Source organism: Hypanus sabinus, chromosome 23 (genome assembly GCF_030144855.1).
Source record: "Hypanus sabinus isolate sHypSab1 chromosome 23, sHypSab1.hap1, whole genome shotgun sequence".
In the NCBI taxonomy this organism is placed as follows: domain Eukaryota; kingdom Metazoa; phylum Chordata; class Chondrichthyes; order Myliobatiformes; family Dasyatidae; genus Hypanus; species Hypanus sabinus.
In genome coordinates this window covers 26,088,749-26,103,000 of record NC_082728.1, presented here as the reverse complement: position 1 = coordinate 26,103,000, position 14,252 = coordinate 26,088,749, and the positions used below count along the sequence as shown (strand labels likewise).

At 36.6% G+C, this 14,252-nt stretch overlaps 1 protein-coding gene across 3 annotated transcripts in view; it reads right to left on the bottom strand.

The window, feature by feature from the left end:
- Window positions 1-5,264: 5,264 nt before the first annotated feature.
- ttyh2 (tweety family member 2) overlaps window positions 5,265-14,252 on the bottom strand; it is a 119,157-nt gene continuing 110,169 nt past the window's right edge. For all 3 annotated transcript variants that reach the window (XM_059948562.1, XM_059948561.1, XM_059948564.1), the window contains one exon: window positions 5,265-12,465. In XM_059948562.1, coding sequence (XP_059804545.1) covers window positions 12,385-12,465 — 81 coding nt within the window. In that variant the 3' untranslated portion in view covers window positions 5,265-12,384. The remainder of the gene's footprint in view (window positions 12,466-14,252) is intronic.

Genomic DNA, 14,252 nt, shown 5'->3' with positions numbered 1-14,252 from the left:
CAGTAAGTGCTTGCAATGAACCAACCAATGACAAATAAGCATAACCTTTGCCTTGTACCTCGAAATTCCAGACAAGCGGGAGGATTTTGGAGGTTACAACTTTACTAAATGTGAGAAACGGCACTGCACAGTACGCGCACTGTTGAAACTTACCTGTTGCGCCAGATATCATCTAGCGAATTCATGAAACAATTTCAACATTGACAATATAATAGTATTCTCTCCACTTGCTGCTCCAATTCCAACAGTTGCCGAGGATTCAACATCTCTAGGTCAAATCTACCCCATCAACTACTTTATTTACCACCAACATCCTCCATCACTGGCGCATCCTGGATACAACATGCACCATCTACAAAATTTACGAGTTTCCGATTTTCAAACCAAAGGTTCCTAGCATTAGGTTAAATGCAGTGGGCACACGGGGAAAAAACGCTATTTACAGGTTCTCTTTCAAATAACACCATCCTCACTTGGAAATATATAATCATTTTTTCATGGTTGCTGGGTCGAAATTTAGGATCTGCACACCAGCAACACTATGTTCAAAACTAAACTCTGTTATATCAAAATTATGTTCAATTAGGCAATAAATACTAACCAAATCTACATTAACGATCAATATAATGGTTAAATCCAGCCATGTCAGAAATGGGCCATGGATAGGTTATGGCAAGTGTACTTATTTATGATTGTAGGGGTGGGCAGTTAGTAACCTCTGGAAATCTGTGTAGAATTGCTAACTCCCCTGCCTTCCCATCTGAAAAATGCAGGAATTTTTTAAAAATCTGCAGTGAGTTACAAACTAAGGACAAAGAATTGTTGCAGATTAGAAAGTCATTGCTTTAAACACTTAGTTAACAGAGATGGAAGAGCTGTCAGAAATGAGAGGAAGATCCTTTATCAGATAAAGTGAGAGGCCAGAATTATGGCTTGATTGTTTTAAGTGTTCGATTGTTATGTTTGCTTAGAATCTACTTTATTGGTAACAAAAACTTCCTATGTTTTCTTCTCTGTAAGGTGCTGGATACACTTCAATCTCTCCATGCTGTATATCACAGTGAATCATGCAACATTTCAGTCAGAATATTGCTGACAGGTCAGCATTCTGCACTACTGACCTAATATCACTGTAAGGAAATATTCAGCATAGGCAACTGCAGTAATTCAAAATAGCAACCAACTTACTTGAGGGTTCAGCACTGACACTCTCAATGGATAAAAGGTAGTTGTAAAAAAAAGATAGTTTTTAATATATATAAAGCTGTAAACTCTATCCAGTTTGCAATAGTATTTCACTACACAAGCATTAGAATTTAATAGCAACAGCATCCAAATCCATCTTACATCTTATTTTCAAAAAAATGTGCCATTGCAGAAAACCATTGCTAATATGGCCACCAAGGCACCTCAGAAGCAATCAAAGTTTATTTATTATCAAAGTATGTATATCATAAACAACCCTGAGATTTGGTTCTTGGAATAATAACCCAACAATTTCTTTGCTTGCATTGTTTAAGGAGTTAATTGAGAGAGATTTCAGAGAATTGCTCAGTTTTCTTCATTAGTGCCATGGAATCCTTTATTTCACACAAAGACTCAGACCAGGGCCTCATCAGGGGATCAGAGGTGGAGAATTTTTGATTCATTGGTGTTCCTCAATATTATAATCTCTACAAATATCAACTCTACAAATCTCTGGTGAGACAGCACTTAAATTATTGTGTTCAATTCTGGTCACCTCATTATAGGAAGGATGTGGAAGCTATGGAGAGGGTGCAGAGGAGATCTACCAGGATGTTGCCTGGTTTGGAGAACAAGTCATATGAAGCAAGCTTAGCAGAGCTGGGGCTTTTCTCTTCAGAGCGTAGAAGAATGAGAGGGGACTTGATAGAGGTCTACAAGATTATGAGAGGCATAGACAGGGTGGATAGTCAGTACCTGTTTCCCAGGGCACCAATAGCAAACACCAGAGGGCATATGTACAAAATTAAGGGAGGGAAGTTTCGGGGAGACATCAGGGGTCAGTTTTTTACACAGAGGGTTGTGAGTGCCTGGAATGACTTGCCAGGGATGGTGGTGGAGGATAAAACATTAGGGGTATTTAAAAGCCTCTTGGACAGGCACATGGATGAAAGAAAAATGGAGGGTTATGGGGTAGTGTGGGTTTAGTGCTTTTTTTAAGGATTATATGGGTCGGCACAACATGGAGGGCTGAAGGTCTGTACTGTGCTGTAGTGTTCTATGGTTCTATCATTTCAGAGGATCTGTCCTGACTCCAACATACAAGTACCATTACAAAGAAAGTACAACACCACCTCTACTTTCTTAGAAGTTTGTGAAGATTCAGCATGTCATCTAGAACAATGACAAACGTCTATAGGTGTGCGGTGGAGAGTATACTTACTGTTTGCATTGCAGCCTGGTATGGAAACACCAATGCCCTTCACTGGAAAAGACTACAAAAAAGTAATGGATATAGCCCAGTCCATCATGGGTAAAGCCCTACACAACACTCACATCTATTTGGAGCACTATTGCAGAAAAGCAGCATCCATCAAGCACCCCCACCATCCAGACCACTGCTTCTCGCTTCAGCCACCGGGAAGGTGGTACTGGAACCTCAGGATCCATACCACCAGGTCAGGAGCATTTGTTAGACCTCAACCATCAGGCTCTTGAACCAGAGGGAATAACTTCACTCACCCCAACACTGAACTGTTCCCACGATCAATGTACTCACTTTGAAGGTCTCAGTTTGTTGCCTTTTGCACATTGGTTGTTTGTCCATCTTGCATGTGGGTTTTCATTTATTCTATTGTTTCTTTGTGTATACTGTGAGTGCCTGCAAGAAAATGAATCTCAGGTGCAACCTTCTGTCTCAAGGTTAAAAATACTACTGTCCCGAGGCTGACATCAACAGCATCTGTTGAATTAATTCTGTAAATTAGAACACGAGGAGGAGGATAAAATGGAATGATTGCATGATCTAATTTGCTCAATTTATAAACCTGTACAATTAGTAAATGAATCAAAAAGAGAATGTTAAGGCTACCTTAAATTGTTTCTGCTGTGTCTTGGTGTGCTAATATTGTTGTTGTGATGGAATATAGTTGTAAATATTGTTAACAGAAATGGAAATTATTATCACAGCAGAAAGTCATGGACGATCATTATTTAAATAAAGGAATGATTAATTGAAAATGTACTGAAGTATTGAAACTTCTAGACTAAAGGTCAGGGCACTAGTTTGGACTGTGGTGGTGTGCTGACGGTAGATAATCTGGGACAGTACAATAGACAGTAGGTGCAGGAGTAGGTCATTCGGCCCTTCTAGCCAGCACCACCATTCACTGTGATCATGGCTGATCATACACATTCAGTACCCCGTTCCTGCCCTCTCCCCCATATCCCTTGACCCCACTATCTATAAGAGCTACAAGTATATGAAATGTAACAGGAACATGATAACAAAGTAAAGAAGTAAGTGAAAGGGAGAATATTGATTGAGAGGGATTGAAATGTTCAGAGGACCATGCCACTTGAACAACTGATCTGTGGCACAATGTTGGATAATTCCTGTGAGGGTCCCATTCAAGTAGCAGCTTGGACTGCACAAAAGTAAACAAGGATGATCAGGAATAGTTTAATCTACAAAACAGGGATAGTACAGCATATGTAAAACATATTTCTAAGAATGACAGAGTAAGATAGCTGAGGAGACTGTTGTTACAATGCAAGGTCAAAACAAAGAAATATATAAATATGGGGCCAGAGAGAAAACTAGATGATTAGAAGAAAATCTGTAGTCAGCAAACCATAGCAAAAGGAAAAGAGATGGTGAAATGATCATTCAGAGAGCAGGCTTTCATGGTTTTGCAGAGCAAACTGAAACAAGACTTTTATGTATTGCATTTTTTTTTGCCAAATGCAACAATTAGTTATGCTTTAAACTAAAATAACTGTAGCTGCAATTGTTGTGGTCAAGAGATGTGTCTCAAACATTTTAAATTTAAATCAAGAAAGTAAAACAAAAATAAAATTGGACAAATCTAATACCTGTAGCCATAACACAATTTTGGAAAAGAACTAAGCTATATTAAGCCAACACTTTCTGGGAAATTCACACAGATCTGATGACGTTTCCAGTTAACAGTGAGTTTCAAATTGGCAGTTTCTTGAGTCACTCTGATATTCTACTCATGGGACTCCAGTAGTATGTTGCAAACTTATCGATGATACTGCTGAATATAACTGCATAAAGATGTGGATCTATTGATTTCAACGACTTGAAGTAGGTGTGAGGAATTTGTATCAAGAAGTTCTCAGATTTGAATTATGTTAACTTTAACTTTGTCTTTAAATGTGTAAAGTTTAATCATTTAAACTTTTAAATGATTGATATTTTTAAATGTCAAAGACTATCACCAAATTGGTCTTGACTGAATGACAGGCTGCCAAGCAAATGCATAGTTAGCAGTCATACTTTTGAACAATCTTAAGGATATTTCATGGTCAGCCATGCCTTTTCCCTACTGCCAATAATATGGGGATATTACATTGAGCAAAGCTCTCACCTCACTTATGATCAACCTGGTACTTACTACTAACTTGACAGGGATGGACTTGCTAAAGATGTGTGCCTATTTTCTATGCAGTTGTTGCATTATTAACATCAAGTTCTTGCCCAAGGTAATGTAAAATTGTCAGTACTTTCTCTCGTTACATTTTATAGATGAACTAATCAAATGACTAGAAGAAAATAAACTTAAAGTATAATTTTGATTAATAATATTCATACCTTGGTTAATTTTTGTGTTCTTTAAAGTATTTTTGAACAATGAGAGGTCTTGGTTTTAAAAGAGTATTTTTTCCATGACAAATGCATTGAAATTCCAAAGGTAAGGAAGAGTGGTACCTGATGATGTAAGGAAGCAAATTTCTCCTCTTCTAGGCCTCCTTTCAAAGCAAACATGCAAAAGCTATACAAACAAATCTTTTAAGATTCTCTGTCAGAACATCAAGAGTCTTTCTGCTCACATTGCCGGGAAAGAAGCATAATGAGAATAATAATTCTCTTTAGATAGAAAATCATAATCTGCTCCATCATGGAGGCCAAATTACAGGAGAGATAACAAGAATATCCTTCTTGAAGATTTAGAACTTAATTAATAAGAAACCATTTTAACAGTACGTATTACAAACAAAGGTCATCTATTAACAATGTGAAACTTAAAATAACAAAAACACTATCTTTTTGAAAATTCAGTATTTATTGTGTATATTTGTGTTCATTCAGAAACTGTGGTTTTTGCAGGGAAATGAAAATATCCAAATAGAATACACTAACAATTTTGATCCAGTTAAATACATTTACAAAAAAATTACCATTTAAAAAGTTCCTGAAATGAAATTTATTACAGTGTAAATAAGAATCTCACATCACAGTTAAATATTGCTCAGTGACAATTGTCATTGAAACTCAACTTGCTTCTATCCAAAAGCAGAACAGAGTGAATACATCTTATTTTAATACGTAATACTTAATAGTTCACAATGATAAGCAAACTGATCCCTGAACCAGATTTAATTCACAAATTAATAGTCAGGTCAAATGAATATTAATGAAATCTAACAAGTTGAACAATTTTGTTTTGGGATTATTTTAAAGCATTCAACAGTTTATTTGACAGCGAGATTGCGTTTTGCACTTTTATCTTCAACTTCATTGGAAATGGCAGAATTCATGTATTCAGAATTCATCATAACAAAAATACTTCTCCTATCCATATGGTAGAAATAATGCTTCAGTGTTAGTCTGCAAAAATCAATTTCTTACTGAAAGTTTATGAAAAAAACAGCAAATGTTGGAAATCTGACACAAAAACACTTCTCCCTATAGATGCTGCCTGGCCTGCTGTGTTCTATCAGCATTTTGTGTGTGTTGTTATAAAAGGGAAATGCTCAGCATCCTACCTCAACATGTGTTACTTTCTCAGTATTTTCTGTTTCTTATTTCAGAATTCAAAATTTAAAATGGTTTTCTTGCATTTTGTACACACAGCAAGTGATAAAACTTTACATAATGAGAAAAATCATACTGCAGTCCAGCCTTGCATGGTAATTTTTCAGTTAAACAGTGGTTCAGAAGAGAAACATGTTTTATCTATTCCAACTGCACAGTACAAAATACCTTGAAGACATCTAATAAATCCATTAATTTGTGCTTAGTAGATCATGCTGAAAATGGCACTTTATTTCAGTATTATGGAATACAAAGACAAAACCAAAAGGGAGAAGGCAAAGAAGCACTTTTGAGCAATTGTGCTTAAAGGAAGAATAAAAAGACAAAAACAATTACACTCTACAATGAATTAAATCAGATTTAGATCTTGATCTTATACAATATTCAGTGCAAGAAAAGGATTGATATGATATCTATTAGCCATTTTATAATGTTAGCTTCAAGGTTCTGCATTTTAGTCAGTCTCTCACTATTTTTAATTCACCGATGCCATTACACAAGAACATTCAACCAGACCTGTTCTTGCACTGCAGTAATGTATTTGGCACAATACTGAATTTAATACATCAGAATTAATTGCTTCTAACCTTAAAAGTATGTAATAAACCAAAAAAAACACATACAATTGATAGCTTCATTCAAATGTGGCAAATACAAACTCTACCATGAACAGTCCCAAGCCCGGCTGCAAAAGGAGGAGGGTTGGGCATGAGGCTAAAAACCCAGAGTTATCGAATCATCAACAGAAGCTTCAGCGACCTTATTGTGAGAGAGGAAGATACACCAAGAAGATGGGCTATATCTAGAGGCAACTTGACAGACTGTCCCAGGACAGAGGACTCTGGTGAGCTACTATCAGCTGCCTACGCCCCAGAAGGATGACGGGGCTTAACAACACTACCAATACAGATAACCCTGACTGAATTTTGAGTTTGTTGGGAAATATACAAGAGGTTTTCACTTTAATCTTTTGACTAACCTCACCATATTTTACTCATTTCAATTTAAGAGTTCCTTTTGTGAAGAGTCAACGATTATCAATGTTTTATCTATTTCTGACACAAATAAAGACATGAAATGAACTGCTGTTTAAAGAATGACTTAATTCCAACAAGATCATCTTATATTCACTAATTATTGGGGAATATAAAATAATACAATTAAAGTGTGCCGCAAGATATTGCTGACTTCAATCAAAATAAGATTTATAACACTTAGTTCGACAATTGTTATTTCTTTGTTGGCTCAACTCAAAGCAGTCTGAATTACAAGTGTGATTACATAACATTTGCTTTGGAACATATGTACAAGAGTTATGTTCATCAGACACACAACTGCATATGAGAATATTCCTTAGCAATGTTGGTAAGGATCTAATGAAGGTGAATTTCAAGTAAGTAAATTACATCCCATATCATTTGATCAAGTATATAAAGCACTTCCATCTGCAGCTCTTTTAATTGAAGCCAATACATGCAAATATGGTAGCTTAAGAAAATGTCTACACCAAACACAATTCAGCAGACCACTTTTTTTGATGAGTGAAGATAATGGCCCAGTGTTGAATCTGAATCAGATTTAATATCACTGACTGTACAAAAGCCTTAGCCACATATGTATAGCGAGAGTGCCTAAGATTTTTGCACAGTACTGTATTTGTCAACGTGGAGCAGAGAGTGAGTTTGTAAATCTGTCAGGATCAAAGGATGTTGGGAATGGTGAGAGTGGAGGCCAAGGGAGATATGTGGGACAATTGGCAAAGGAGTGCCAGGGTTGGGAATGGAATAGGTGCCAATACACCCAACCCTGAGACACCAGGCAAGGTCATTTGATCCCAAACATTTGCATTATAGATCATTATGGAATGCTTCTCTTGTGCTTCCCGCTCCTTCCTCTCGTCCTTCCCCTTTTACCAGCCATGGATTCCCCTCTCCCTGCCCCCTTCACACTCTCAGTCCACAATAGAGTTGCATATTAGAATCAGGTTTATCATCACTCACGTCATGAAATTTGATTTTTTTCACAGCAGTAGTACAGTGTAATACAAAAGATTACTACAGAACATGCAAAAGTCTTAAGCAATATAAGACTTTTGAAAAGTACTGTGAGTTGTGCAGTCATCAGAAGCCAATAAGCAGGCATTGGTGGCCTGGAAAAAACTGCTCACTTACTTTGTGCAGTTCTTCAAGCAAAAAGTTTGAGGATAAAAACCTGAATACTCTGTGGCATACCTTCCAGTGTTCTCTACTGCTAACACTTGGAGCACACAAAAAAGGATCAACAGGATAGATCCCAGATACAGTAAGTGATCAGCAAAGCAAATGGTTTGCTGACCTTTATTGCAAGTGGGTTAGAGTATGGAAGAAAAAGTTATGCAGATTGAGATGTCTCCTAGTTGTCGTATGTTGTTTTATTCCCTTTGTCCAAGCAAAGAAACATTTGCCTTGAGTTAGTACAGCGTAGAATTATTGAAGTGATTCCTGGAATGGGGATATTGTTCCATGAAAGCATTTGAGCGCAAATGGCTCTTTCTTCTACAAGGCAGTCAATAATACTTATCACAACATACATCATTCAGAGAGAGATTATCTGGGTGGATATTGAAAAGCTGTTTTATCTAGATAGAGAGTCTAAAACCACGTGGAATATTCCCACAATCACTTAAACTGAGATTTGAAGTTTCCCTATCAGAAGTTTGTCAATCTTTCAAAATCTTTCACTGAATACATTCCAAGGTGGAGATTGATAAGTACTTTGAATATTCTTTAATGAGGTGAACCCAAAGAGCCAGTGACTTTAGGAGAATATGAAATACTGGGCATAATATGATCTTCAAGTTGGCATGCGAAGTGGTGGCAGATTCAATACCAACTCCATTCTGTCAAGGAGCATGGACTAGCAATGAGAGAACTTACTGACCGGAGAAAAGAGAATTGAGGTTGCTTGGGTTTTACAATTATGTGAAATTTACACGTTATAATGCATTAAATATTACCGATGCAATAACCTGAAAGAAATATCAATTTCTTGTACAATTCAGCTGTGATGGATCTCAGGAGTTGTAAAAACCTTTCACTGTTCTTGCATAGATTTAAAGTATAAAAATTTAGTCAGAACATCCAAACAGTACATCTCCCCTTGATGACAAGGGACAAACTTAAAGGTACTCTACATTTGCCATACTCACATGGAGCAAGATGGCCATTTCCTTTAGAAATGTCAGAGAGCCACCTGTGCTCACAAGGATTATTAACCAAGTATAAAATATCATTCAGCTGAAGTTCGGTGCCCAATGAGCCACTGGAATGAAGAGAGGGGGCAAGTGTTGCCTTGGCCACCAGCATGTCTGAAAGATTTATGGCACAGCTGCTGTGCCTCTGACAGGCACCTTTGAGCATTTGGGAGTTTCCAGCTGATGGTCACGCAAGCTATCCATTCAGGCCAAGATCATTGGATGTAATGTGAAACCTCTCACTGAGTTCCCTTTAATTGACTATTACTTAACTGCAGCAGCGATGGGCATGCAGATGGAGCAGAAAGACTAATTTTTCTGAAGGACGTTTTTGTTAAAATTCTGCACAAGTTATTACTTTGAAACATGATTATTATTAACTTTTTGTTTTTTACTCAGTATAATGCTATTTTAAAATGACAAATATTTTACAAATTAGTGAAAAGGTAATTAATAAATTTTCATTTACAATTTTGCAATCAGGGTATCAATTCTTGCAATGAATGTTTGTTTCCTAAGAAAAGGATGGTGGCAGGAAGAGATGGAGACAAAAGGAATGAAGCAACTTGCCACCCACTTTCCAAATACAGGTGCTACTTGCTGTTATCCAACAGTATTGCCCATAACAACCTTTCCTTCCTCAGATTCTCCACGGACCACAGCCTGTCAGGTTAGATTCATCCACTTTTGCCAGAGTCAACAAAGGTCAGTCCTGCCTGGAAGAGAAGACAGTAATGTGCAACATACTGGCACAATATTTGTCATATCTGCAGATAAAGACTGCACTGTCTCACTCGGAACCATGGCGTCAACTTCACAATCCTTCATCGTTTGTTAGGTTGACATCTCACGATTGTATCTTCCCTTTTGGTCCTGCTGGTCCGTTATATCTGTGGGTAACCTTCGTCACCCAACATTCATCCAGATGGAGGCTGCATCCAATTTGGAGTGTCATGTAAAACCTAAGCACTGTGGATATTTTTTCACCAATCTGCACTGAAGTTTGGAAACGTGTTGGAACAGATCATTACATTTAAGAAACTGTCTCCTGATGTGTTATTGTGCCAGGTTCATGTTTAATTACTTTCAATTGGGTTCCATAGATTACTCCCAAGAATTTTAGGGAATCAGTGAATTAAATATGATGGATCTCAATAGGCTCTGCTAGAGATGGGTAAAAATTTATTAACTAAGAATCTATTAGGAATGTCCATGTACTGCTGACTGCTATCTTCCAGTCACATTTGATAATGTGGTGAGGCTGCTTGCCTGAAATGGTCCCACATTCATCAAACCTCTGTTTCATGGTTAATTTCGCATCAAGGCGTGCAGGACTTGCATCATGACTAGAAGTCCTACTTTACGTATCATAGTGGTTGCCAACTTAATCATTATTGGCATTCACATAATTCCTCCTGTGCCATAAAGCCACTGCTGATACCCTCTTGGATTGGTGAAAATACCTCTTGGTCAGTTCTACATGCACAATTCCAAAAATCTTTTCATAGTTCTCTGTGCTAGTTTTATATATATAACCATATAACAATCACAGCACGGAAACAGGCCATCTTAAAAATGATTTAAAACTAATAAACCATTTAAGAACTGAATGAGGAGACATTACAATTCGTAAGCATTTAAAAATCTGTTAACCTGAACCTCTGCTGTCATCTGAGACTTCCTTCCATAAAAGCTTCGTCAATAATCTTCATTGATTATGCAGGATTGGAACACAGGAAGCTTTGGGTTGTAAAATCTGAAGTCATGTGAACTTTGCAAGTAGAAGACATCAGTTCAAGTTCATCGTAACACACTTAAAAAATGCTGGAAAAACTCAGCAGGTCAGGCAGCTGAGACCCCTCATCAGAACTTGCTATTCCAAGTTAATGCAGCTTTTGGAAAGCTCCTGTTTATTCCAGTGACAGCCACTTTAGCATTAAAGTTATGATGTGGTCTTAAATCAATTACATCTACATTGAAATTTCTGCACTGCATTTACAAAAATGCTGAAGTTACGTTTTCATTGTATAATGACCGTGAATGCATCTAGTATCACTGTTATTTCTGCTGAAAAATCCAGGCTAACAGTAAGGGAAATCTCCTCCAACTCTAGAATAGAGATCAAGCTTGAAAGAGATCTAAAGCCACTTACCATTCTACAATAAGCATATTGGCAAATACAATTTGGTGAGATATTGTCAAATTGTTTTAAAGAAAGAAACTAATACAAATATTTTTATGAATTTTCAATCTGGAATCCAAAGCTCCTTTATTAGAAAGAAAGCTTTCTGTTGCTGTCTCAGCAAGTTCAGAATATGATTATATAATCAAAAGATACACATTACAAATAGTGCCAGTGTTAAGAATTGACTGTGTGGAAATTTGGTAGCACTATTTCTAATAAAAGAGCATTAACTAAATTCATTGAAGAAAATTTGTGGCAGAGTCAGCCCTAAAAGACATCACGTGTCGAGAGCTTTTACTTGTTTTTTTTTAAGTTCCATATTTCTTATTCCTCTTGCTTCAAGACTCATTTGCCAATCTCATCTCCTTTGACTCAAAAGATGTGAGATTCCTAACCACTGTCTATACCATGATCAGCTTAAATTAGTTTTTCTTTTCTTGGAAATGCAATGTTTGATCATCTATTGTGCACCCTGTTCAAGAATACAATAAATCACAGTTTTAACGGTATTGTGAGGTCAGTCACATGATTGAAGCTCTAGAATTAAATGCATCAAACTTTGATGTAGACACCTTACATATTCAGTTCAAACTGACTTTTTAAAAATAGCATCTGTTACAAAGTACTCCTTATATCAGATGCTAAATGAAACTCCATTCAAATTCATCTTCCAAGCACATATCTGCTGTGCACCCAGCTCCAATAATGGTATGTAAAAAAACATGCAATATTTTCAGAAGTAGTTACAAATATTCAGAGTAACAGTAATTTTCAACACCATTTCAGAAAAATGTTAATAAACCGCCAGCATCAATCTTCAACAGTTCTTTACTGCTCCCATCAAACTTCATTGAATCAGGGAGTTTTGGCCAGAGCACTCTTTTTGTTAAGTAAAACTTTAGGCTATTATTAGGAACACTGCTATGAAGATCAGCAGAAATGTTAAGCAGGAAATACATTTCCATAAATTCTGGAAGGTTCTTCGCTCACTGCAAGGTAGGTTGCTCTCATACTGGGGGTGTACTGGAAAGGAGAAAAAATAATCAGTAAAGAAATCTCTAAGTCCAATACTTTGATAAACATGCTTAAAAATATGCAAAGTAATGTGAAGTTTTGGCATTAGTCCACATCAGGGATCACAGAATGCACAGATAAGACTGCTTGACAGTCAGACTATAAAACATACTAGATTATTGGGTGGGATAATTTTCAACAGCAATCAATTTCACTAAAACAAGTTGAATGAAAATTAATGTTCTGCAACAATTGGATTGTGGTTTGCTGTTGATGGAATGGTATTAAAAGTCGGCTGTAGAAATGCTGAAAAGACAGTGGGATAGGACTGATGAATAAACATCGACAGGGTCTGCTCCTGTAATAACTACATGATTTTCTTTTGGGTACATATTCTCCAGTTCTTTCTGACACCACATCGAGTCCACTATGTTGGTACTAACTGATGCAACCCAAGGCATGCAATTTTGAGACAGGAATTCTACCTTTGGAAGTATTGCAATGCACAGCTGCTCAACATAATTAATCATCTCGTAAAACAATTGACCTTAAAAAAAAGAGCTTCTGAAAAGTCTCTTCAAAATATACTATTATCAATAAAGCAAAGCAACCTGATACTATAAACATGTGAAGAGTATTAATGGGCAAAGGCTCTGTGGGCCACAAGACCTGTTTCTGCACCGTATCCTTCTAGGATTCTGCATGACTTTTTACTAGGTACTTTTCAAGCACCAGTATGAATGCATGCTTATTACTACAAACCATTCTTTATCTTCCTTAAATTTAATGGCTGGCGTAATCAATGCTATATACTAAAACATTAATTATTAGACTGGAGGCACTGTTAAAACACAACAATTTTTGAACCTATCTCCCTATATATTCAAAAGATAGGTAGGATCCAATACTGCTTTCTATAAAGTTTTCGACGTAATTGAAACAAGATTTCAACAGGAAGCTCTCAGGAAAGCTGAATTCTTTAGTAAGTTTATTTGAATCAGTTTTAGTTTATTAAATTGCAAGTTGTTTAGAATTGAATGAGAAAGTAACTACTACACAATATCCTTGTTAATAGTGAATAGTGAAAATAGTTGAAGATTTCTTCAAATATGTAAAGAGAAATATAGTCTGGCCTGGCTTAAAGATAACCCACATTACAGGAATGAAATGGCTCAGGTAGTTAGAATGCTGAGGTTTTTGGTGTACAAACAGGAAAGTACTCTTGAGTCAGAACAATGATGGGACATGTTCAGTATCTTGCACATTGGAAGGCCTGAAACAAGCAAAGTTCAGGGCAGAATGACAGTGGGGTTTTTTTGAGTTGCGTGAGATGAAGTGATTTTTGGATGATTTCTGACATGTTTATATGCGATTGTTTAAATGTACTACAAACAGACTTTTCCCCCCTCACTATTTCCTGCCTTTATTTTAGTTGTTCATTATCTGCAAGCTTCATTTTAAACCTCTTGTATACAGCTATTTCTTGTAAATCCTCCCTGAGGATTTATTTCAAAGTTTATATGATGCCGTCACTGTTTACTTTTCTAGAATTAAGAAAAGGCTTTCAGATATTAATTCTGTTAATTATGACTTCTGTAATTGAATTTCATCAGTTCTACCATCAGTGAGGAGAATATGGGGGCAAGGCTGAAGGGGGTAGGGTGAAGGTACAGGGGCAGAAATACTGGAGAAGACCTACCAGATTTCCTGAAATGATAATCTTATTATAAATAAAAAGATAACAGTGATGCTCACAAAGCAGCAAACATATTACAAAATGCCTGTTGGAATTGTAT